Genomic DNA, 27560 nt, shown 5'->3' with positions numbered 1-27560 from the left:
CTGGGTGAGCAGTTTCCTGTTTGTTTATTTCCTTATACAGCTGACTGAGTGTGGTCTTAGTGCCAGTGTCAGTCTGTGGTGGTAAATAAACAGCCACGAAAAGTATAGAAAAACTGTAGAACACACTATTTGCCAAGAGTTTATCATAAGATACTCTTCAGGCGAGCAAAATCTAGAGATTTCCTTAGATTTCGTGCACCAGCTGTTGTTTACAAATATGCACAGACCACCCCTGCTCGTCTTACCGGAGTGTGCTGTTCTATCTAGCCGGTGCAGCGTATATCCCACTAGCTGAATATCCATGTCATCATTCAGCCACGATTCTGTGAAACCTAAGACGTTACAGTTTTTGATGTCCCGTTGGTAGGATATTCGTGATCGTACTTCGTCTAATTTATTGTCCAATGATTGTACGTTGGCGAGTAATATTGACGGTAACGGCAGCTTTCCCACTCGCCTTCTCCGGATGCTTACGAGGCACCCCGCTCTGTACCCGCCTCTCTTTCTCTTGCCAATATCGGGGATGTTGGCCCTGTCGGGTGTTTGGAGAATGTCCTGTGCATCCTGTTTGTTGAAGAAAAAATCTTTGTCTAATCCGAGGTGAGGGATCGTTGTCCTGATATCCATAAGCTATTTTATTGCCGTAAGATACAGTAGCAGAAACATTATGTACAAAATAAGTTACAAATAGCACGAGAAAAAAACCCACAATTGGTTAGACGCCTGTAAAACTGCTGCCATTTCAACAGGCGCCATTTGCTACACCAACAGTTTCCATAATTAGTGGGCCGTGTGGGTGGTTGACAGTTGACACACCAGGTGTGGTTCCGGGACAGGTAGCTGCGGGATAAGAGGCGTCTAGAGGTCTTCACATTCCATTGGTTCCCATCAGCAGAGGACAGCCGCATGGCAACTTCCTCCCTCGTTTATCTAAACAACACCTAGAGGGTAAAGCACCATCTCTGTTGTGTATTAGTCTGTCTACTGTCGCATTCATAGTATACATCTCCTCCCTTTGCTTAAGTCTCGCCTGCAGAGAGGATCACTACAGAAATGTGCAATGGACCCGGTGTGGCTTTCAAGGGAGCCGGAGGGTCCAACGTGGAAACAGAGAAACAAACAATCAATGAAAACGGCCAAGAGTGCAGCCCAGCATGACGTTTGTCATTCATGATAAAAAAATAATAATCGCTACCTGCTCCCCCACGAGGATCTGGGAATGTTACTGCCTGGACAAAGTAACCTCCTCTCTCCCTTGCTCTCTGGATCTGAAGCCAGACCAAGATGGCCACCGCCATTACAGTGTTTACGACCTCTCACCCCATCACTTCTTATCTGGCACAGAGGGAAGGGCGGCAGAGGGGAGTTCAGCGTGTGAGGTGGAGACAGAGAGAGAAAGTGAGAGAGAGAAAGAGTGAGAGTTCAGGGTGCAGATGATGGATTTCCCTGGAAGTAGACCAACAGGTCAAGCATTCACTCAGTAATAGTCTCCAAGAATTCATCAGGGAAAATTGTGGAGAAGGACAGAGGCAGGGGAAGTGATATAGAGTGAGGATTTCAGAGCCTTGCAGATATGCAAGCAGCCAAGTTCAACCAATGAGGAGTTGACAAAACAATCATAAGGCAGAAAGTGTACGCATGCCTGCATAAACCGGACAATGAGGAAAAATCTCAAGTTGAACTAAATCTCAAACACCACTTGGAGGCATACATCTAAGGCATGGACGATTTTGACTACATCTAAAAAAATAGGCAAAACACGAAAGAGAAGGCCTCCAGAGCGAGATTACGGGGAGATATCAAGTCACGGCACCACATCATTTATCACAGCTAGCTGATAGCAGCTCCTTGAATATTTTAGAACCAAAGCGATCCATTTGCCTGCTTCAAAGCGCCACTCGGGGGTGAGAGGGAGGGAAAAGGACCGGAGAGGGAGGGGGCAGTGTTTCACATGTTATCAGGGAAGCCAACTGAAAACATGTTCATCTGATTAATGGGACTCTGGCAACCGTGTGACTCCACAATATAGATTTAATTACCTGATAAGGACAGCAGAAGCCAACAGGTTTAAAGCGGGTGCTGTTGTGTTAGTGATGGTCATGCAAGCACCAATTTAGGCTACTACCCCTGCTTATCCTATGATATCCTTTTATATCCATGCCGATGATCATGATGATGGTGACGGTGTGAATTCACCCTGATATAAAACAATGTTAACGATCGGCGTAGCAGGACAACGTACTTGGATGACAGGCCTCCCTATAGTTCTATTATTGTAATGGCTATACCATATCTGATATCTACACTGATAGGGTTATACAATACACTGTTCACAATATCATTACATAACAAGCCTCCACGACCAATTGATCCACTACTAATAATCATTTTAACATAAAGCCCCGATGTTTTACTGGAACTTTCTCAGCTTTCGTTTAAGTAGGCTGGCGGCAGACATAGAGGCAGTTCTATCCTCACGCACCATTGCAGAACCTCTCCCTCCATCTCTCTGCATGTGACAGCACGCTGGATCTCACAACAATAATTCATCAAAAGGAGAGAGGAAGCAAAGCGAGAGATAAAGATTCAGAACACTGAGGTCTGTACTTTCTGAGTAATTGTTCCAGAGATATTAACCCTCCTCAGAGGGAGAAAGAGAGAGGTAGAGAAGAGAGAGAGAAGAGGGAGTGACGGGAAGCCAACTGCCTCCACACTACAGGCATGTGACAACAAAGAAGCAACATCACCTCCAGGCATTTTAAAACTGTCCTTATTACGCAACAGTCATCTGCTGCAAAACTACTGCCTCAAGTGGGGGGATCAAATCCATGTACACAAACAACAAATGTGAGGTTAAAATTGGCAAAAGACATTTCTTTCCACAGGGCCGTAGGGTGAGACAGGGATGCAGCTTAAGCCAGGACCACAAATATAAATTCCATCTAGACACCGTAGCCCTAGAGCACACAAAAGACTTCCACAAAGCTGTGAACAAGCTGAGAGACAAGGCAAGAAGGGCCATCTATGCCATCAAAAGGAATATAAAATTTGACATACCAATTAGGATATGGCTAAAAATACTTGAATCAGTTATCGTACCCATTGCCCTTTATGGTTGTGAGGTCTCAGGTCCGCTCACCAACCAAGAATTCACAACAACAAAAAAATGGTACAGACACCAAATTGAGACTCTGCATCCAGAATTCTGCAAAAATATCCTCTAAGTACAATGTAAAACACCAAATAATGCATGCAGAGCAGAATTAGGACGATACCAGCTAATAATCAAAATCCAGACAAGAGACGTTAAATTCTACAACCACCTAAGCTGGTCCTGGGGCTCTATTCACAAACACAAACAGACCCCACAAAACCCCAGGACAGCAACACAATTTGACCCACCCAAATAATGAGAAAACAAAAAGATAATTACTTGACACATTGGAAAGAATTAACAAAAAAAACATAGCAAACTAGAATGTTATTTGAATTGAAAGAGAGCGAGAGAGAGTGTGTTAACATATGTTTCCCATGCCAATAAAACCCCTTAAATTGAGAGAAGCAAAGAAGAAAGGAGAGCGAGGGACTGTTGGGAACATGAGGAAAAACCTGACAGTCTGCATGTGACTGCTGCAAGGCTTTGTGCCTCCTATCTCCTCCACAATCTGTCTGAAGTGTCTAACGTGACATATACTTTACGTTCCTCCCCCTGACTTTTAGCAGCAAAGAGAAACATCAGAAAACCCTCACTCACCTTCTGCCAACACTGCCTGTTCCAGGAAACTAAAACTTTCCCAACGAATAATACTAATAATTAGGTATTATGTTAGAGAACACCTACTGTGGATTGATGGTGGTGACAACCTCATTTTGAGGATTTGGGGGAAAGTGCTAAGTTACTCTGATAGAAGACACCTCAAAGTTCATATGTTTTAATGATAAAGAAACCACTCCTACTGTGGTTAAACCATTGTGCTTGGGACAATGTGGTTTTGGGAGTAACATTCAGGGAAACTAAAGCGCACCTTGCATGGCATGCCTAACGAGTAACACAATCTCCCAATATTCTGTGTCGGGAAACGGTTAAGGCATGTTTTGCATTCCTATGAGAAAGGGGGCTTTGTGTACAGTGGCCATTGTGTTAGGGCATTGGCAGACTAGAGTAGACCATGAGTCATAGAGAGCACTGTCTGGGTTCCAAGCAGGAGCCATTGGGATCACTGGGAATTGTGGGAAAGGTTAAGTCCATGTTTGATCAGGGGGAAAAAACAGCATTTCCCTATGCCCCTTTTCACCTGAGAACTATAGATGTGAAGACATGACACACAACACAAGACAAGGCATCAGTACAAGAGCTGAACTGTAAAAAGAGTGATTTTAAATGACTGTTGTTCACAGAGCAAATAGCGTTTCCTACCAAGGCTGTTGTGTTAGCGTGGGGGGCTAACGGCGAAGCTCAGGAAACAGGAAATTTAATTTTCATCAAAAAGCTGCTGCTGCAGTCAAACTCAATTGCTGGAAATGTCCTCGTAAAATTTGGGGATCAGCTCTTTCGGGAGCTCCCCTTGTGAAGATCATCGTTCTCCTGTTGGTATCGGAGTTATACTCACTGGGAATACTGGGAGAACGTTCCCAGAATGAAGGCTAAGTGAGTTATTCTGTGAGAGAATATCCTCCTGACCACTATAACCCTATGTCAAGTTGTTAACACATTTTAAGAGAATCAGAAACAGGAAGCCATGATTTACTACTACGTTATACTGCTTTGGCACAATGCCCTGTCGTTACATTAAAACGACAAGCATATAACCAAGTTAGGTAGATAAATAACGAAAAGACACAAGTGTTCAATATAAATATCATTATTATAACCAACAGGGGAGTGTTGTCATGAAACATCTGTCTGATATTAATACATTACATTGGCTAATGCCTTAGCGCATTGCACTGTATGAATTTGGTTGACTTTCTTCCTGTGCATTCCTTTGAAAGTTAAATTCCATATACCCAGAAGCATGCGGTTTTCATTTGCATTATTCACCTCAAAAGGAGAGTTGACTGGAGGCACTCTATCCTCCATGTCCATTTCTCCCTCTCTAGATAATGCTGGTCCGTGGACTATTGGACTTGATTGTGTGACCTTTGAGGCTGAGGAAAATAAATCCAGAGCTATGGACAGAGGGAGCAGACGGCACCAGCCCCTTCATCCTGCTGGGGGAGGATCCAGCTATCTAGCTTTCACCACTGGCCCACATGGGAAAGGGAAAGAAGGGGGAGAGAGACTGAGCAAGAGACACAGACAGAGCGAAAGAAAGAGCCAGAGAGAGAGAACCACAACTCATGAGCCCGGGCCACACAACTCATGAGCCCGGGCCACACAACTCATGAGCCCGGGCCACACAACTCATGAGCCCGGGCCACACAACTCATGAGCCCGGGCCACACAACTCATGAGCCCGGGCCACACAACTCATGAGCCCGGGCCACACAACTCATGAGCCCGGGCCACACAACTCATGAGCCCGGGCCACACAAAAGGAAGAGCAGTGCATCTCCGATTCTCTGGACAGTGGACAAACAAACAAACACGGTCTGGGCAGACTAGACTAGAGGACTGCCATGCAAATGAGCAGTTTCACAAGACAACCCAGAGAGGAGTGACCTCTAGTCCCCAGTCCAGAGAATTAAAGGAATGCAAAAATGTGGAACCGACCTAACATAAATAAATCATGTGTATCCACAGGCTAAATACCATGCAAGACTCGAGCAGCTAGCTGAGCACAAAAGAGAGGAAGAATAAGAAATGGAAAAAGGGAGCAGAAAAGGGGACGGGTGGAATCCCAGACCAGGCATCCACAATCAATGAGGGCGTTTTGGGGATGAGAATCCCATCGGTCACACCAGAGTGGAGCGTTTCATTGGCCGTGCATCTTTTAAGGGGCCTCAGGGCTCCACAGACAAAAAGGTTCATACCCACAGAGGAGCGGAGGCAACATGGCGCAGGGCAAGCCTGCTGGAAATTATCATTTGGTTTCTTCTCTATGAAAATGCAGTCATCATCCAGGAGATTAAAGGGAGGCATTCTCCATCTCTCAGAGACTCTTGCTCTTCAACTTTTGTGCAGGGTTTTAGATGAGGGGTGATGCAAACTGGCAAAACCAATTAAGCCTGCATTAATTATGCAACAGAGTACTTTTGAAAGACAGGGGGGGGGGGGGGTAACAGACTTCATTGCACTGATCTGACCACTGGACAGTTTTACAATGTAAGCGAGCAGATGATCTACATTGGAGGTGTGAACAGACTCCCAGAGACAAACAGAGAGGAAATGACATGGACATGCTCTGTCTGTTTGGAATTACATTGCCGTTCTGAGTGTCGCTGTTTAATATAACCCTTTGTCACTGTGGAATTGCTTGCTACTGGGCAATTCAACAGTAACGGAACTGCCCTTTGACTCCGTTTTTTTACTTTAAAATGTATGCCAAAAAACATTGATTTCAAAGTTTAACAAACATTAAAACTATACACAAGGACTACTTTTAACAATTTCCTCTGAAAATTGTACAAAAACTAATTTAGTGGAAGAACTGTGCAGATGCACATTTTTGTAATGGAATTAGGGTAAAAACTCCCTCAGGTTTTTATGCAAACACGTTTTCCAAAAACATCTGCTGTGAATTAAGATTCAAAGACGTCTGCAGAAACATTGCGGCGTCAGCTATGACATCGCACCTTGAGTTTGAAAACAATTGTTTCGGTTATTGAACTACAGTAAGGGAAGTAGATTGACACACGGTAAAGGAATTCCGGTAACGGAATTCTATAATTGGTCCATGATCTGTACTACACTTGGGTAGTATACCGTATACTGGGGTATTTGGAAAAAGACACAGGATGTTCTCGCTATACCGTCAATACAATTTATTTTACGTTTTTCAATAAATGTGACTATTTGTAGCTACTTTAAGTTAATACTTGCAGTCAACTGCAATACATTAGGAGATAAAGCAGATTGCTTTCTTCATTTCACCCGTCACATTAGTTTACATTATGAAGCTTACCGTCGTTCCCCAGAACAGTTGAGCCAGTCACGTGTATGTTTGTAAATAGCACAACGGGAGAAGGCAATGATCTGGTGAGTCCATAGCGTTTTATATCTATCGGCAAGTCTCTGTTATGCGGTGCACATGAGGTGAAGAAGTTACACTTGTATGCAATTCACTACAAAATATTTGCCATCAGATATCTTAGAATGGCTTTCTGCCAGAAGTCAAAGCTCCGGATGAGTTTTTTTGTGCTTCCCACTAGTGGGTTTTTTTCTGCTCCGTTCTTCTCCCCTCTGCTCCATGTACACATGCTGCTCTTCCTTCAGAAAAACATGGATCACAACATTGTACATTTGCAATAATTTATCTTGTTCACATTTGCTTGTAAATGTCTACACTCACCAAAAATGACATTCGGTAGCTACTAGCTACGCTTGTATAACTTTATAAGCTGGATTTGCCAGTCTTTAGTTTTCACTTGTTAGCATTACCAATTTGCTAACGGAATTACGAGTTTTAAATCACTTAATAAACACTTAATGATAAAAGTAAAATCACTGTAACTAATTGGTAGGTCTACCATTACTTGATACGTCTGTGAACTTTCATTATCCTCCCTTTCTCATGAGGGAGAGAAATTAGAAAATATCTTAAAGATGTTTTTTGGTAATGGAATTACAAGGCAATATTTCTTAAAATGTACAGAAGCTTAACAATAAAAAATATTAAATATAAAGTTGATATTATTTGGCAGGAGTCCTTACGTCAACATTGTGTTTTGATGTATTTCTGAAACAGTTTAAGACTTTTTCTGGGTTTCTAAGACCCCTTTTCCATCTTTTTACCCAGAAATCAAAGCCTTTACTCATGTCTAATTTTTAAGATGGAAAACAGCTGAAAAAAAAAATAACTGCCTTCATTTTCCAAAAATATAAAACAGATTTAATTTGGCACCCAATTTGATATTCTACTATGAACATGTTGGAGCTCATGGGTCCTTTGATGGAAGTCCCCCATGGTGAAAATACATTTCAAATACATTTGATGAGGACAAAGAAGTGCTACTCTGTTTAGTTTCAAACTGCGATGGTGGGCAGGTCACTGCGGTCTTGGACAAAGGCTTCTCTGAGCTTTCACTTAGAAGAAAGATACCATACATGCCAACACCTCTTCATAATGGCTATGATTATCAGTGATAAATGGAGGCTCACCACCCATGCACTTGACAGCTTGTTAAATGCCAAGACGCATGCAATGGGGTGTAATAAACCAGCCTTGAGTAAACAGAATGACCCTAGATACTGTAGCTACCTGGATGCTCTGTTTTGATAGGACGTGTGATGAGGAAAGTGTGCCTATTGACAGGGCGTGTCCATATTGTCAAGATTCCTCAGCTCCGGGTTGGGGACACTGACACAGGGTTTGTTTATGCATCTGCCCATGTGATTCTAGATCACTGTGTTTACTTTTCATGCCAGGCCACGTGTCACCTAAGGCCACCGGGTACAATATTGTAGCCTAGTGGTTAGAGCTTTGGACTAGTAATTGAATGGTTGCAAGATCGAATCCCCGAGCTGACAAGGCAAGAATCTGTCGTTCTGCCCCTGAACAAGGAAGTTAGCCTAGGAACAGTGGGTTGTCATTGAAAACAAGAATTTGTTCTTAACTGACTTGCCTAGTTAAATAAAAGTAAAAATTAAAAAAAGCTATCTCTTCAGATAGCAGAAGAATGGAACCGTCGGCTGGGTTAATCGTCGCCGTGGGCGTTACAGAACGCACAACCGTTCTCTAAGACGGGATGTCACTGAGGGGTGTAAGCGGGCCAGACCAGGAGCAAGTGGTCTGGAACAATGGGGTGACTACTAATCCGGGTGTTCTGCTCCATGTCTCTGGGCCTTGTACGCCTCCTAGCAGTCTCAGGGAGGAAACCAAGCCTTCCTCCGGACCGTAGCACATGGCCGGCTTGATCCACATAACGGAGTCTTTGGGGCTTCCAGCTTCCACCACAAAAATAAAAACAACATGGATTTGGCCAGCATCCCAGTGCCCCAGAGGCTTGCTGGAAGCGAGGAAAGATGTGAGAGGTTGGGGTCTTGGTTGGAAGGCCACCTGGGAACACATACGTGGGTCACATGGGATGGGCAGAAGGTAGGTATGCTGCCAGTTGCAGCCAATCGCTGGTCTGTTGTGGACATTGTGGGGTGCGAGCCAGTAATGCATCATAGTTCAACACAGCTAAGTTGGCCCTCCGTCTACCCACAACAGCATCAGTAGGGGAAGGACACACTCACACACACACACACACACACACACACACACACACAGAATGAGGTTCCAGCTTTATAGCCAGGGGTAGGATGGCATGTAGTTACTTTAATCCTCTGAAACACATTAATTCGTCTTTGTTTGGTTCAACAACTTAAAGATCAAGGCTTTATATCCACAGACACTTTGAACCCACATTTTCATTCGATTTAGAGTGTTTATCGGCTACATTCTCAAGCTGTTTTCCTGAACCACTTTTTCCATTTGGTTCCTCTTTTGATGTGAGCCTGCCTGGCTGTATTTTCCATAAATCAACAAGATGAGCCACACTAACAACATACACGTCAACAGTCTGAAGAAATTTAATGTTCTAAGCATTATGAATTCCTCCCATTTCTCCGGCTTCCAACAAATCAACTTAAGCCTCTTCAGGTATGCATGTAAAGTGAATGTGTTTTTAAAGATGGAAAGCTAGGCTTAAGACCCCCCCCCCCACCCAACCGTCCTCCCAGCAGCACACAGTGGAATGCCAAAGACTCCTGACAGCCTCCACCAGAAGACACGCTCTCCACCCAGTGAAGCAGAATGAAAAGAGCAAAGACTTTTATGACGTATGATTTGCATGTTCATTATTCATCCCCTTGGTTAGCTATATTGTTATGCTGCCGTGTCTGATACGGTAGCCTACTTCTGCTGACGCTTATCAGGGGACAAAGTCTGACAGGGAACCATGGTGCCATAATGGGAGGAGAGAGAACCCATTGGCCTGTGGTGGTGCTGGATCTCTCTAGCTGTGTGTGCAGTACCAACATAACGTTCTGGAACTCTTTTAGATCCACTATAAAGAGCTCATCCATAAAAATTAAGTGAAAGGTTTTACCAAGAAGAACACCCCAAAACAACTCTTTCCGTGCTCATAGAAAGAGGAGAGAAAGAGACAAGTAGCAGGCGCATACTATTCTGTTCTGTAATGAATCGAAACGGACAGTTCTTCTGAATGCCTAATCATGCAGTGGCCTGATTTCAGCTGACTCACAAATCCCCCACTGCTGCCAAGCACACAGGAATGTCCAACAAACAACACACACACACCACAGCTACTGTCAATCAGCAAGCTGATCAGAAGACAAACCCCAATCCACTTAATCTCTCTATGGGATCTCTGCATGCAGCAGCTGAATGTGGCAGCCCAAGCTTCCACAAGAACACAGTGGGGGGGCTAAGCGGCAGTTTCTAAAGGGGAGGCATGAAAACCACTACCCCATGCGTCCGTGTGAAACCATAAGCTATTAGTAGATATCAGGGGCAGGACATTTCAGTTACAATAACATGCAACAGTTTATGTTAATACTATTAGCGTGATGGCTGGTATTGGAGGGAACAGATATGGAAAAAGGAAAACTTAAGCCTAAACGTATGACAGGTGAAAGGAAATCACTGTCTCCACATCTGCTACTGGATTATGAAGGTGTTAACCTCAATGAGGGGAGCCGACTTAGAAATCCCCATTTAATTCAAAGGAGAAGGCTTCCATGTTCCGTGACACAATTCCAAAGCATTGGCATTTTACTCTAGGTCTTACTGTAAATCATGAAGTGCCTCGTGGGGAATTGGTACCAAATTGTTTGTGTCCAACGAATAGTTTAAAGTATGGGTCAACAACACACCAAGAGGGAAGATCAGTCACGCTATGATTTACTATTAGAACATCTGACTCATCATTCATAGTCACATTCCACAACACAGTAGGACATCAACCTCAACAAGACCATATTAAGTAACCAACAACACTCCCATATTGCTGCACGTCCTGGTTTTGATTGCGAGTTAATGATTGGCCAGTCAGACAGCCACTGCGTCATCCAAGCAGTGACAGAGGAGCATGTAATTTCTCAGGCAAACAAAATGTGCAAACAGGCGTCTCTGTAAAAGGTAGATTCATAGGGTCCGGCATACTACAGTCCATTGGGACCAAGACTGTGTGGTTCTGTTGTGATAAAGGGAGGGGAACGGGTTGTTACTCATTCAGCAGACACGTGCTCCAGACGTCAATGCCCATTGACCCTGGGCAATCAGGTTTGCATTCTTGGAGAGAGGCAGAGCAGGGGAGCAATAATAATCTACCACATGGAGCTCCTATAGCCTCATAACTAAAAGAGCACTGACCCAATTACAGCAGAGAAATCTATGGCCTGGGTTAGAACAGAACACTCTACAAACCTACACATTCAGAACAGGACTCCAAATTAGGCAGGCTATTTTCTTGTCAGGCCTGCTGAAATGCATACATTATCAAAAATACCCCTGTGCTGTGATCGTGTTTTGTTACAAAACGTTTAAAACTGGATTCCTTGCCAGAAAGTGAGCTCATTAACCTGTGACAAGCAAAGAGGATGTGGGGAGGAAGCAGAGGCCAGGTCAGTCAGAGAGCTATTAGAGGAGCAGCCAGGACTACTGTATTCTGAGTGAAGGCTCCAGTTTTCACATACCCTTGGTCTGATTAAGTGATATGATTAAACCTGACAGGGTAATGGACGGCTATTCACTGGGCCTCACCTAGTCAGAGGGCACATTAATGAGAGCTGTCGTTTACGCAACATTCCAAAAACATGCACAAAACCCTGTGCCACATCCCATTAGCGGGAGCGGGGTGTTTTATGAGGTGCTGAGAGAACTTCGGGTGCCCCCTGTATTAGGGGCCTACTTGGTAACCATGTCATGGAACAATGCGAACAGTAGTTCCACATTCTTCCTCCTCCACAACTTCCTGTGGAATTCCCCTAATTTTCACCACACAGCTCTATTGGAACTTCTTTCTATTAGTCCCACCCCTCATAACATATTTTGCGAAAGATTCTCGTAAACAATCTACAACTCCTGCTAATTAGTCAACCTGTCAAATGTTCTTGTAAACTCACATAACTGGCAAAGGAGCCTGGGTATTAGAAAAAAAAGGGGGAAAAAAACACTCTTTGGATTAGAGTTTAACATAACTTCACAAATAACTTTTGTTCCACCAACAACCCAAAACCATGCCCAAATAATTCCTTGCTTATCCAAGTCCATGATCCAATCCCTATGGTATTTCCAGTGATGATGTGACCTTGTTTGGGAAAGGTTTTAGGAGCAAGTAAAACAGGTTCCACCCAATGGCACACTTACATTCATTTAAAACAGATGTATAGAAAGCTTTACATTTTATCTAATTACCTTACAATTAAATAACACCCTATTGCACTGATACTCAAAACTTTCCCTGGCCATTGCTTTCATGCCTATTAGAAGAAGTGAATGACAACTCCATAACTGCAGTCTGTGGGAGGCCTTTAGAACATAATAATTTATGATCGTTCTACAGCAGGAAGAGGGGTATCTTCAGAGGTGGAAACTGAACACAGATGGATGAGAGAAAGTACCACAGCCCCAGCATAAGGTAAGGAAGTAGAGGAGCTAAAACATATACAGCTCCCAGAGGACGGGCAGAGAGTGTAGCAGCATGAGAGGTCTGCCGCGCTAGGATGTGTGATTTGATTTATTAGGATCCCCATTAGCCCACGCCAACAATTTACATACATTTAAAAACAACATGTATTGTGTGTGTGCATGCATCTATCAGTTACATATACAGTACCAGTCCAAAAAAGTTTGGACACCTACTCATTCAAGGGTTTTTCTGTATTTTTACAATTATATACATGGTAGAATAATAGTGAAAACTATGAAATAACACATATGGAATCATGTAGTAACCAACAAAGTGTTAAATAAATCGAAATATATTTTATATTTGAGATTCTTCAAAGTAGCCTTGATGAGAGCTTTGCAGACTCTTGGCATTCCCTCAACCAGCATCATTAGGTAGTCACCTGGAATGCATTTCAAATATATATAGATGTTTTTTTCACCTTTATTTAACCAGGGAGGCCAGTTGAGAACAAGTTCTCATTTCTACCTGCGACCTGGCCAAGATAAAGCACAGCAGTGCGACAAAACAACAGAGTTACACATGGGATAAACAAACGTACAGTCAATAACACAACAGAAAATCTGTATACAGTGTGTGCAAATGAAGTAAGGAGGTAAGGCAATAAAATAGGCCATAGTGGCGAAGTAATTACAATTCAGCAATTAACACTGGAGTAATAGATGTACAGATGAGGATGTGCAAGTAGAAATACTGATGTGCAAAAAAAATCTGAAAAAAAAATATGGAGATGAGGTTGGTTGGATGGGCTATTTTACGAGGGTATGTTTGGCAGCATGAGTGAAGGAGGCTTTGTAGTGAAATAGGAAGCCGATTCTAGATTTAATTTTGGATTGGAGATGCTTAATATGAGTCTGGAAGGAGAGTTTACAGTCTAACCAGACACCTAGGTATTTATAGTTGTCCACATATTCTAAGTCAGAACCGTCCAGAGTAGTGATGCTAGGCGGGCGGGTGCGGGCAGCGATCGGTTGAAGAGCATGCATTTAGTTTTAATAGCGTTTAAGTGCAGTTGGAGGCCACGGAAGGAGAGTTGTTTGACATTGAAGCTCGTTTGGAGGTTTGTTAACACAGTGTCCAAAGAAGGGCCAGATGTATACAGAATGGTGTTGTCTGCGAAGAGGTGGCCTTGTTAACAGGTGTGCCTTCTTAATGTACCCTTCTTAATGCGTTTGAGCCAATCAGTTGTGTTGTGACAAGGTAGGGGTTGTATACAGAAGATCCTTATTTGGTAAAAGACCAAGTCCATATTATGGCAAGAACAGCTCAAATAAGCAAAGAGAAACGACAGTCCATCGTTACTTTCAGATATGAAGGTCAGTTAATCTGGAAATTTTCAAGAACTTTGAAAGTTTCTTCAAGTGCAGTCACAAAAACCATCAAGCGCTATGATGAAACTGTCTCATGTGGACCGCCACAGGAAAGGAAGACCAGAGTTACCTCTGCTGCAGAGGATAAGTTCATTAGAGTTATTAGCCTCAGAAACTGCAGCCCAAATAAATGCTTCACAGAGTTCAAGTAACAGACACATCAACATCAACTGTTCAGAGGAGACATGGTTGAATTGCTGCAAAGAAAACACTACTAAAGCAATAAGAAGAAGAAACTTGCTTGGGCCAAGAAACACAAGCAATGGACATTAAACCAGTGGAAATCTGTCCTTTGGTCTGAGGAGTCCAAATTTGAGATTTTTGGTTCCAACCGTGTCTTTGTGAGACGCACAGTAGGTGAACGGATGATCCCTATGGTTGCCACCGTGAAGCATGGAGGATGGTGTGGGGGAGAATGTGTGATGGTCTGGGGGTGCTTTGCTGGTGACACTGCTGGTGATTTATTTAGAATTCAAGGCACACTTAACCAACATGGCTACCACAGCATTCTGCAGCGATATGCCATCCCATCTGGTTTACGCTTAGTGGGACTATCATTTGTTTTTCAACAGGACAATGACCCAAAACCCACCTCCAGGTTGTGTAAGGGCTATTTGACCAAAAAGGAGAGTGATGGAGTGCTGCATCAGATGGCCTGGCCTCCACAATCACCCGACCTCCACCCAATTGAGATGGTTTGGGATGAGTTGGACCACAGAGTGAAGGAAAAGCAGACAACAAGTGCTCAGCATGTAGGAACTCCTTCAAGACTGTTGGAAAAGCATTCCAGGTGACTACCTCATGAAGCTGGTTGAGAGAATGCCAAGCTGTCATCAAAGCAAAGGGTGGCTACTTTGAAGAATCAAAAATATAAAACATATTTTGATTTGTTTAACACTTTTTTGGTTACTACATGATTCCATATGTGTTATTTCATAGTTGATGTTTTCACTATTATTCTACAATGTAGAAAATAGTAAAAAATACATTTAAAAAAAACCTTGAATGAGTAGGTGTGTCCAAACTTTTGACTGGTACTGTACATGTCAGTACATACACACAACAAGTAGGTCACATGGTGGAGAGGCGTCGTGCTGTGAGGTGTGCACATTCCCACACCTTCTGGATGTGAGAGTCAGACTGGCTTGACCAGGAATTCTTTTGAAAGCAAGAGGGGTGATAAAAATATAAAAACTAGAGAGCCAGGCCACTTTATCACATCAATGTTACATTCCCCAGGGCTTCAGTACAGGTCAAGGGGGGAGTTCATGTAGTTACAGGGCAAAACTCTGTCTCACCACATACCATATTTTCTGCTTTACCCCTCATTGACAGCACTGCTACTTTAAGCACAACTATAGCAAGTGATGCTGAAGAAACACTGGGTTTCAACATGACAGTATGTCACTCAAGAGGGTTTACAGATGTTTAGATGGTGTAATTGTAGCATGAAGGCTTTGAAATACATTTGTGGTCTGTCTGCAGATAAAACTCAACTCACTCACCTGGAGAGAGCCTGTTGTGCATATATCCAGAGCTAGATAGGATCCGATGGATCTTTAGAAACGGTGGGTTCAAACTGTGCTACCTTGTTGTAGCCTCACAAAACAAAACTGTTGCAGTTTGAGCTCAAAATGATAATCCAACCAATCAGGCTGGAGCTGTGGCTTTATCTCCCAATGGGCCATACACATTGTGAGGCAAAGCCAACTGGTAAGCAATGGGCCTTCCATGTATTAGCACTTTGTTGATGCAGATTCTCATAGGAAAACAAAATGTTAGAATCACATTGCTTTGTCCGTGGAGTGAAAGATATCAGCATGATTATGTACAGGGAACACACACTCCTCTTAGCTCATGACAGATATGCATAAAATACACAAAAGTGATTAAACAGCAACCAGGAAGAAGCTCTGAGAAATCCCCTCGGCCCTATCCTTTTTACATTTGACATTTCAGTCATTTAGCAGAATTAGGGTTGAGTGCCTTGTTCAACGGCCCAATGACAGATTTTTTTAACAAGTCGGCTCTGGGATTTTAACCAGTGACATTTTGGTTCCTGGACCAGCGCTCCTAGAATCGCTAAGCTACCTATCGCCACAGTAACGGAATTACGCTGAGACTCACTTTAAAATGTATGCTAAACAAACAAAAAAAACATTGATTTCAAAGTTTAACAAACCGTACAACTCTATGCACATTTGGTACAATTTACACAGAAAATAAATAAATAAACATTTACTGGAAAAACAGCGCAGATGCAAATTTTGTGTTTTTGCTAAATTTCCCATGGAAAACGTTAAAAGTAGCCCTTGTGCATAGAGTTGTATGTTGTTAAACTTTGAAATCAATGCTTTTTGTTTGGTATACATTTTAAAAGTGAAAAATGTGAGTTTCAGCATATTCCGTTAGCATGGAATTGCCCAGTGCTAATTGGCACCAATGTGTAGCCTGCCCTATCATACCGCCTGTTCACGTTGCTACTGACAAACGGCCCTGGGTGTTCCAGACAACAGCCTTGATCAGAGAGATCCAGCCCTCCACATGAAACAAAGTTCACGCACCCGAGTGAAAGCAACTCAAGTCTCCAAGCAGAGCCTTATAACACACTGCTAGTCATAAAACATGGATGGCCCCAGACAATGAGGCTCATCAACTAGGCCTAAGCCACTGTGAGGCCAACAGGAAACGGACCACTGACTCAACACACACATTCTAAAGAGAGAGAGAAAAGGAGAGAGAGCGAGATTGAAGATAACGCTGTCTGAACGCTGTCTGAGCGTGAACTTAAGCAGTATTTCATTGTTCAGTAAGCATTTGTTAAGCAGGTCAGAGGTCCCCAACAGCCAGTAGACACATACCATTCTCCATCAGAGAGGGTGAGACGGACAGGGAGGCTGAAACGAGACACCTTCCTGGAATGGAGGAGGTGGTCCTAATTGACAGTCCACAGAAAAGCCAGTGTTTGCTTCGGTTAACCGTGAAGCCATTATCAGCCCATCATAGGGAGAGTGGCGCGATTGGGTTCCCTATTGCTCTGAGACCCCCTCAACAGCTATTGTGCCCCACAGAACATGCAGGCTGATTATGCCCCAGCATACCTTTTCAATAAAACTCATAACACAAGGGGCCTTGTGTGAAGAGGGTCCAAATCATACAGTGATCGCGATGTCGGGGTTTAGAGTTACCATGGACAGATGCAACGCAATAAACACAGGCAATATTGTTGCATGGGGCATGATCGCACATAGTTTGGCATGATCTGTGGGGTTGAAACCTAGCATTACGGCTTGGCTTCTGACAAGCTTCTCAAACTCCTTGATTGGCACTGCCGACCGCCTAATAACAGGCTGTCACCAGCCAACTGAGACACTGGTCAACCTCCAGGTGAAACTCCAGTCGGCAGCATGCTCTGGGTCTGGGCAGCTGTCAGAAAAGCCAGAACCCTAATATGTAGACTACACTCTGTGGCTTCAAGGCACTGAGCCAGTGTCAACATCATAAAACATGCCCGTTATACAGTGCCTTCAGAAAGTATTCATACCCCTTGATATATTCCACATTTTATTGTGTTAAAGCCTACATTAAAAATTTATTAAATCGAAAAGATTCTCACCCATCTACACACAATAACTCATAACGACAAAGTGAAAACATGTTTAAAATTTGTGCAAATTTATTGACAATGAAATACAGAAACATCTAATTTACGTAAGTATTCACACCCCTGAATCAACCTGTTAGAATCACCTTTGCCATCAATTACAGCTGTGAGTCTTTCCGGGTAAGTCTAAGAGATTTGCAGACCTGGACTGTACAATATTTGCACATTATTAATTTTTTATTCTTCAAGCTCTGTCAAGTTGGTTGTTGATCATTGCTAGACAGCCATTTTCAAGTCTAGTTATAGATTTTCAAGGAGATTTAAGTCAAAACTGCAAGTAGGCCACTCAGGAACTTTCAATGTTGTCTCCCAGTGTCTGTTGGAAAGCAGACGGAACCAGGTTTTCCTCTAGGATCTGCCTGTGCTTAGATTTATTCAGTTTCTTTTTATTCTATAAAACACTGGAGTCCTTGCCGACGACAAGCATACCCATAATATGATGCAGCCCCCACCATGCTTGACAATATGAAGAGTGGTACACAGAGATATGTTGAGTTGGATTTGGACCAAACATAACACTTTGTATTGAGGAATTAAAGTTAATTTATTTGCCACATTTTTTTGCAGTTGTACTTTAGTGCCTTACTGCAAACAGGATTCATGTTTTGTAAAAATGTTATTCTGTACAGGCATCCTTCTTTTCACTCTGTCATTTAAGTTAGTATTGTGGAGTAACTACAACATTGTTGATCCATCCTCAGTTTTCTCCTATCATGGCTTCATGGTGAAATCCGAGTTGTTTCCTTCCTCTCCAGCAACTGAGTTAGGAAGGACGCCTGTATCTTTGTAGTGACTAGGTGTACTGATACACTATCCAAACTGTAATTAATAACTTCACCATGCTCGAAGGGATATTCAATGGCTGATTTTTTATTTATTTATCTACCAATAAGTGCCCTTCATTGTGAGGCTTTGGCTTGAATCTGTGTATGAAATTGACAGCTCAACTGAGGGACCTTACAGATAAATTGCATGTGTGGGGTACAGAGATGAGGTAGTCATTTGAAAATCATGTTAACCACTATTATTGCACACAGAGTGAGCCCATGCAACTTAATATGACTTGTTAAGCACATTTTTTGCCTTATTTAGGCTTGCCTTAACAAAGGGGTTGAATACTTCACTCAAGACAATTCAGCTTCATTTTTTATGAATTTGTAAACATTTCTAAAAACATAATTCCACTTTGACATTATGGTGTATTGTGTGGAGGCCAGTGACACAAAATCTCAATTTAATCCGTTTTAAAAATCAGGCTGTAACACAACAAAATGTTGAAAAAGTCAAGGTGTGTGAATACTTTCTGAAGGCACTGTATACATATAATTTCCCTGATGGTGGAAGTTCTTAGAATAACAGGACAGACATATTATTGAGTGGCGGACTGGTGGTTGACAAGCTTTCATCAGCGTCCCTGCTGCCAGGCTGTGACATGATTTAAGTGCAATAACAATGATACTGCTCTCTCTACACATTTTCAGCATTCTCATGGAGACTTTTTTCATGTCTCTGCTAGACAGAAGGTCTTCATAAACACTCAGCTGCAACAGACATGTTTATGTAGGCCTTTTGAAGGTCAGAAGAACATTTTTTAACCCCATTTGAATACTTCTCATTAGTCATTAAAGCTACTCAGTCTCAAACCATTATTTTCCCACAAACGTCCCATTTGGTACATTAAATGTTTGTTTCATAAAGATAATGACAACCTAATGGACAGATAAGTCCATCTTTAATGCCGTCTTTTCCCCAGTGGTTTCATCAACTTTTATTTCTCGCATAGGCCTACAGGTTGCCAGCACAGTGTAAACAGTCTCATCCTACACCATGCATCATGCTTAATAACTAGGCGATGATTTGTAAATAAATGAAAATTACAGACAGCTTGGACTCACCTCGGTGGATGGCATGCTGACAACACCTGTTGATCTGCGCTTTTCCCTCAGCTTTCTTTTCTCTATCTGTCCTTTCCCCTTCCTGGCGCTTGGACCACTGTTTTTCTTCTCTTTGCCTTTACTGGGTGAGGGGCTCTCCTTGTCACTGCCATGGTCATTGCATGCAGTGGGGCTGGACTCTTGTGGGGTGCTGGGTACTTTCTCCGGCTGCGGTGTCTTCTTCAGGTTACTCCCCAGTGTATCCGCTCCTCTGACGGCTGGTGTCGGGTGTGGGTCATCGTCAGGTCTCTTCAAGGCTGAGGAGGATGATGAGCGAGCCATGGGGTATGATGTCCCGCGGTCCGGGTTGCCGTTGTTGTTAAGTTCGGTGCTCGAGGTAGCATTGCGCATCTCACTTTTGTTGCTGTGGCTCCCCAGGGACGCAGGGACAATACCACCAGTGCACGCGCCGGTGGCCGCAGCGATGTCCCCGAGCATTTTTGCCCTCATTTTCTCCCGTTTAGCCTTCCATTCCTCCAGAAAGTCTGTCTGTGCATTTGGTTTAAATCCACCCGTTGCCATGTTCCTTTTTGAATGTGTGGGTTTTTCACCAGTGGCTTTACTAAGTTTGTAAACCTACGCTCCTTCAGCAGTGAATTTGTAATTTCCGTTTTTAATCAGGTTACCGTGCAATCGTCCTTCGCTTCTAATGGCACCACATTTCTCAAAACGACTCGGTCTACAGGTAATGGAGAATCACAGTTAGTGTAAATTTGGTCCAAACTCCAATGAAACGATCTCATTTCGAAATTACTATCCGTGTGTAAAGTGTATCCAATTATTTTTTACAAACTAGCCTTACCATATACAAACAGGGTTTGAACTATATATAACTCATAGCAAAGTTGGTGCTACAGTAGATAATCACAAGTCGATAATTCTTAGAAGTTATATTTTCACCCCCAAAATGTTAAAGTAACTTATTGGAAATAACATGAATCACTTAGTGGACCATTATAACAGTGACATGCATTTCTAATAAGACTCACCTGTTATTTTGCAGTGCTTTCGCTCTCTCAGGTGAAAATTCCGTAGAAACGAATTGTAGCCTACTTCACTGCAAACTCGATTAGTCACATGCAACCTAGGGAACAGTGCGGCTCGGACTCAGCTCCCTCTCCTGGGCTTCTCCGAACCCATACGAAGACTCACGAATACATACGAAATTAAATGGATGTAGCCTATTCCGTTATTAAAAATGTTTGCGTTGTACTTGCTGTGTCTAAACACCTTTTTTGATATTTTCCAACTAAATGTTTCTTTTTTACAGCATCTAGGCTACAAAGTGGAAATAAACAAGAAGAAAAATGTCTCAGCCTAATCAGACTATATAGTGTATATCCTTCTTAACCTATAGGCTGTATAGGTGGAGGCTGGTGGGAGGAGCTATAAGTCTGACTACACCGCTAGCGTCGCGTGCACGAGCATTGCAAAATACATTTAGAAATCTATATTATTGAATTATTGCGCCAACGAGCATCTGCGTTGCCAAGGGCTAACACGGAACCCAAACTGGCTATCGTGCATAAGTTTATTTTGTCCCCCCACACCAAACGCGATCATGACACCAGGTTAAAATATCAAAACAAACTCTGAACCAATTACATTAATTTGGGGACAGGTCAAAAAGCATGAAACATTTATGGGAATTTAGCTAGTTAGCTTGCACTTGCTAGCTAATTTGTCCTATTTAGATAGCTTGCTGTTGCTAGCTAATTTGTCCTGGGATATAAACGTTGAGTTGTTATTTTACCTGAAATGCACAAGGTCCTCTACTCCGACAATTAATCCACACACAAAACAGTCAGCCAAATCGTTTCTAGTCATCTCTCCACCTTCCAGGCTTTTTCTTCTCTGGACTTTATATTGCAATTGGCAACTTTCATAAATTAGGTGCATTACCGCCACCGACCTTGTTCGTCTTTCAGTCACCCACGTGGGTATATCCAATGAGGAGATGGCACGTGGGTACCTGCTTCTATAAACCAACGAGGAGATGGGAGAGGCGGGACTTGCAGAGCGATCTGCGTCACAAATAGAACTGACTTCTATTTTAGCCCTTGGCAACGCAGATGCTCGTGAGCAGTGTGGGTTCAATAATTGAATAATATAGATTTCGAACTGTATTTTGCACACAACACGAGAGGTGTAGTCAGCATGTAAAATAGAAGTCAGTTCTATTTGTGACGCAGATCGCGCTGCAAGTCCTGCGTCTCCCATCTCATTGGTTTATAGAAGCAGGTACTCACGTGCCATCTCTTCATTGGTTATACCCACATGGGTAAGACGAACGAGGTCAGTGGCGGTAAGGCGTTGGATGAGTCACCCAGCCCCAGAGCGCTTCAGAGGTGAACATTATTTATCAATCAATAACAAAACAGGCATACCAACCCACTATGTGGCTATGTGTGAGGGTCATGATGTAAGTGCATAGTTGTTTCCACACTTCCCATAAGAGCTGGTTTAAAATAACCCTAGGATGAGTGAGGGTGCCAGACTGATTCACAGCGATTTAAAAAATATATATTTTAATTTATTTAACTAGTCAAGAACTAAATTACATTTTATTCGGTTAAGAACAAATTCTTTTTTTGTAAATAATCTTATTTTGTCATTGTAGTGGCCCAACACTCTAACCACTAGGCTACCTGCCACCCTTATATAGTGATGGTAATACAGCCATATGGATGAATGGGAGAAGACTCACTCAGATATCCTAGCTGGGTTCAAACAAGACAGTGACCTTGACTGAACAGCCAGTATGCAGCCAATAGCACCTTTACCATTCACCACACCAGATTAATTATGTGAATGCAGGGGGTGCTATTGGCTGCATACTGGCTGTTCAGTCAAGGTCACTGTCTTGTTTGGGTTGATTAGGTTCTGTTCGGTTTAAGATATTTTACAATCATACCAAACAGAACCTAGGAACCCACTATATTCACATAAGCTGTGATTATGTGAATACGGTTAGTGCTTATTTTCAGCTCTCTTGCAACATGCTTTGGAAGCTGACATACCTCCTGGAGTTATTTACATTTTATTTGGTCCTTATGTTTATGGATCTCTGTTTATGGAAATATACTGCTGCATCTGTTGCGGTGTAGCGATGAATGCATTGCTCCAGTGCAATAACTCTGGTTGACATTCCTAGCTATTCAATCTGTGTTCTCATTACCATTCCACTTCTCTGTGCAGCTCTTGCCTCCCTCTGAGGGCCCATTACTCCATCGCTACTTGCCCCGGACAAGCCCTAAACTTATAGGCTCTTGCTGTTTGAAACCTAATTTCATGCCGTGATAATGGCTCCATAGCTTAGCTGTGCTGCTGCACTGGGTTGGTTACTGCTGAAGGAGTGTGCTCAGGGTCGATATGCAGGAAGCTATAGCCTGTTTCCTAAGGTTGCACTGGTGTTTAGGCAACATTGTCAATGTCCAGATATGTGTTCAATAAAGACATGGCACACAGTCAGAGGACAGGTTTTTTTTTCTGACCATGTGACCTGACCAGGAAAAGCTTCAGGCCCTAGAAAAACTTTTTTTTTAACCTTTAGCAGGGAGTCCCATTGAGACCAAGGCCTCTTTTCCAAGGGAGCCCTGCATGAACACAATTGATAAAATGTGCAACATTGAAACATACAACGTAATAACAACATATAATACTACTAGCAATTTAAGAAGTAAAACACATTCCTCAACAATGAGGTCATCCATTACCAATTGAACTACATTATACATTGTCTATATAATAATCTACTGTTTGTAAACTACATATATTAGGCAGTATTGTACACGTGCTGAAATGATTTATTGGAGATAAAGGAGAAAAGTACCTAGGTGAAAGGAATTAGACACCTTTGTCTTAAAATAGTGGCTCATCTAAGGGTTGAGGTCACACTGCTGCATATTTAGCATTTTTCTGTCTGCTTTTTGGGAAGCTGAAATACGAGAGGGCAGTTGTTGTCGCTCACAGCGGCTCGCTCCATGCCAACACAAACTGTGCTCCTCTTTCAACTAACCCCACTTAGCATTCCAATAATGCATTTCCACTGGGAGAGATAAGTGTGTGAACTCCCTTTCTGAATGTCTCACAGTGTTAAGTCTTATCTCTGGTGGGTTAAAGACATTCTGTAAAAGCAGTCTGGTATTTTCAGTAAATGCCAAGATAACTTTCTCCTCCATGTTACACATAGCCCAGACTGCACATTTCCGGTGGAGTTATAGAAAAATACAGAGTGCAGCCGAACAGTAAAATCTTCATAGCCAGTAATCTCAAAACATAACATAATATCCAACATTTTTGGTTCAGTTTTTTATCCATCCCACAGTTATGCATTAAGTTAAAAGCCATGAGGTGGTCTATAAAAGGAAAATGATTTCCCTTTGTTCAGTTTCAACTGGAGCTTTTTGTGGATATAAACTTAGACTGAGTGGACAAAACATGACACAGACTGACCTGGTTAAACCCGGTGAAAGCTATGATCCCTTATTGGGTTGTGCAACTCAGTATTAGGAAGGTGTTCTCAATGATTTGTACACTCTGTGTATATTGTACTAACTCTATGAAAACATTCACATTCCGAAGGGATACTTTCACCAAACGGCATCATCCCTCACCACTACATAACATTCCCTTATTTACCCATTTTGGGTCATAATACTTAATTTTATGGTCTAAGTCTGAGTCATTATTTCCTTTCTGTAAGTGACTGGACAATCAGACTCACAACACAGACTGCACCATACGCCTTACAAGTTTTGTGAGTGTGTTTGACATACCAGAAGAGCTGAGGAAAAGGCATATGCCTCTCAGCAGAATGTACAGCATTGCTGACTGACCCTCTGAAAGAAGCTTGGCCAGAGGCAGGAAGGAAGTGAGGCGGAGACGGACAACAGAGCCCTGGGTGAGACTTCCTCACACACTGAGGGAGTGAGGGAAGAGAGAGATTACCCCAAATGACATTTAAAGAAGTTGACTAGCCACATCAGAACCAGATCATTCTCTACTGAACCAAAGGCCCCAGTCAGGTTTAGGGTTGCCTGTACTCCTCTGGTGATGTGAACTCTGACTCCATGGATCCATTCGTCTCTCTCTCTCTGTCCAGTATGTGTAGGTCCGTTACCCCTCCTGTGCCCTCCAACGGCTGCTCATGCCATCTGCGGGGTGCCATCTGGTGAGTGTGATGTGGTGGGTGACTAAGTGGGACAGTTAGCCAACCTGTTCCATTTTCTGTACCACAGAGTCAGTACATCCCTCTGCTGATTGGCTTCTACTGTGGTTTAGCCAATAGGATGTCAGCTACAGATGTTGCATCAGTAGATGTATCATACCATCGTAGGCAGAGTGTGCATGAATCGATAGCCCTATTTCTGTCTTCCGTTAGCATGTATCCTTCGTCCTCCTGATCTTGACCTGATTTAGTCTATTTAAACTTGTCAGATCACAATGCTTCTTTTAATCATCTACACTAAAAATGTGGGCACAATCAGAGTGTGGACAAGATCAAGACAAAGGCTGCATGTTAGAACCATGTATAAACATGGCTAGAATAGGCTAATATGGTTAGCTGCATAAAAGTGGTGTTGTCTTGTCTGAACTTGCTTTCGTCTAATCCATTCCTATACCCTGAGTGCCTGAATAATATGTGGTTTGTCTGCTGCAGTAAGGCTATGTTTATGACTCCCTGTTTGACACCTCAGTGAAAGGGAGCGGAGAGTATGAGGGTGGGAATGGCAACTCCCAATGTTTTGTAACCCCGTTCCCAACCGCCCAACTGTACTGTACTGTATGTGGGGAATGACAGCGGATACAGAGACAGACAGACACACAGGCAATTTGAACACTTCCAAAGCACAATGTTCTTCTAATTGCTCCAATTAACACTGCGTTTTCATTAATCATGCATCCAACTCGTTTGAATAGTCCAATCGACCAGATCTGGGCTTCTGTAATGCGAGTATGGCACATGTTGTAACAGCCCGGTCAGCTTTTGTACCATTGTCTGTCTGTGGAGCAGAGGGGCTTTGTTCAACCAGCGTGTCTGATACGGGCGGCAGAGAGCTTTGTGCTCGTCAGCTGTTCTGCTCTGCCTCTGTTAGTTCGCTCACACCACACTCTGCAACTTCAGCAAAGTGCAGGACAGAGGAAAGGGAGATGAATAAGGCACAGACAGCAGTGGAAAAAATGAGGAGAGAAGGGAAGGGATCAGAATGCGGTGTACGACAGGAGTTGCTGTGGAGATCTAATTCCCCTCTCTGGATGATTTCAAACCCAGAAAAGCACATAATCTTATGGCAGAACAGTTGTCAGGAATCAAAAAATCAGGCTTCGCTACCAATCATGAGCAGCTTTTGGGTCTAAGCCCCCAGTGATTTGCTTTGAGCCTCAGTGAGGGAAAATTCTACCCTATCAAATACAACAGATGAAGTCTGCCTCTGATGAAATGTTTATGCTTCATTCTATTTACCTACTGAAATCTCAGGAAAACAGATAGGTTGTCATCTAAATGTTTTCTGTCTGGTCCACAGGTTCACAGTGGAGTTTAGGCAAAACAGAACACATTCATCCTTTGCAGTGAGAAGAGCGATTCCAGCCCCTGTGTGTGTGTGTGTGTGTGTGTGTGTGTGTGTGTGTGTGTGTGTGTCATTAAACACACAGAAACCACTACAACCGTCCTCTAGATGTGTTTGGTTTGATCATAATGGTATCATCAGATACTAATAAGAAATCCACATACGCAGTGTCCTGACTATGTTTCTCAAACACTTGGTCTGTAATGCAAGCATATGACATTATGACAATTTCTGGTCTACAGTACCATTGTACTCTCTCCCTTGGGGATGCTGGGAAAGCAATGAATAAACTACACTAATTAAATCAATTTGTTTCTATAATTATCTCTGGTCATTTTCTAAACCTGGGAAGCTACCCAACTGATATTTTTCCCATTAGCTTTGCGCAAGGTCCTGAAGAAGACAATGTGTTTGAGGTAGCTATGGAGGAATGTCCATATGGACACCAGACACAGACCAGGCTCAGTCCCACTATCATTATGCTTGTGCAAAAAGAAAAAGGAAAAATACAAGTATTTTGCATGCTGACTCTTATCCCCAAAGTATTATCTAAGCTTGGAGTTGGTTCTTTGAAGAGCACCATTGGAGCAGGGCATTCTCTCTGCCAAGAGAAGTCAATGTAAATGATTAAATATTATTTATTAATAAACAACTCCATCAGTTTTATTAGAGATATGTACTGACCAAAGCAGTGAACTGTTGAAACTCTGGCTTGAGGTCTGATCCTCTTAGGTGGATGTAAGATCCTTTGTTCCCCATCTGATCACTGGATCAACTTAACCCTGATTAAATAACTGTCACCAGTATCCATGACATTGGTTGCCACTGATATTGACCTTGTAGTGTATATTCTTGTGTGTATTTATTTTATATAACTTAGTATCACTGCATTGTTGAGAAGGAGCTTGCAAGCAGCAAGCATTTCACTATACTGTTTACTCTGGCTGTATCCTGTGCATGTGACAAATCAACTCTGATTTGATTTGGGAGAGAGAAAAAGAAGAGGAGCAGACAAGAAAGTTTAAAACAATAGATGTCACATTTGATGGGATATTCCCAGTGGTGGTAAAAGTACCCAATCGTCATACTTGAGTAAAAGTAAAGCTAACTTAATAGAAAATGACTCAAGTAAAAGTGAACGTCACCAAGTAAAATACTACTTGAGTAAAAGTCTAAAAGTATTTGGTTTTAAACTTCAGTATTACAAGTAAAAGTATAAATC

The 27560-nt window shown here is 42.6% G+C and overlaps 1 protein-coding gene and 1 long non-coding RNA gene across 3 annotated transcripts in view; one reads left to right on the top strand and one right to left on the bottom strand.

Moving 5' to 3' along the window:
- LOC106609416 (PRKC apoptosis WT1 regulator protein) overlaps positions 1–21107 on the bottom strand; it is a 92012-nt gene extending 70905 nt beyond the window's left edge. For both annotated transcript variants that reach the window (XM_014208216.2, XM_014208218.2), the window contains exons 1-2: positions 20756–21107; positions 19728–20445 (exon numbers count right to left, since the gene is read on the bottom strand). In XM_014208216.2, coding sequence (XP_014063691.1) covers positions 19728–20288 — 561 coding nt within the window. In that variant the 5' untranslated portion in view covers positions 20289–20445; positions 20756–21107. The remainder of the gene's footprint in view (positions 1–19727; positions 20446–20755) is intronic.
- On the top strand, positions 19809–26646 carry LOC106609417 (uncharacterized). Its single transcript, XR_001329697.2, has 3 exons — positions 19809–20051; positions 24871–24939; positions 26294–26646. It is a non-coding gene; the product is annotated as an uncharacterized lncRNA (long non-coding RNA).
- The last annotated feature ends 914 nt before the right edge of the window (positions 26647–27560 follow it).

This window comes from Salmo salar, chromosome ssa07 (genome assembly GCF_905237065.1).
Source record: "Salmo salar chromosome ssa07, Ssal_v3.1, whole genome shotgun sequence".
Taxonomy (NCBI): Eukaryota; Metazoa; Chordata; class Actinopteri; order Salmoniformes; family Salmonidae; genus Salmo; species Salmo salar.
This window is presented reverse-complemented; position numbering and strand designations above follow the sequence as displayed.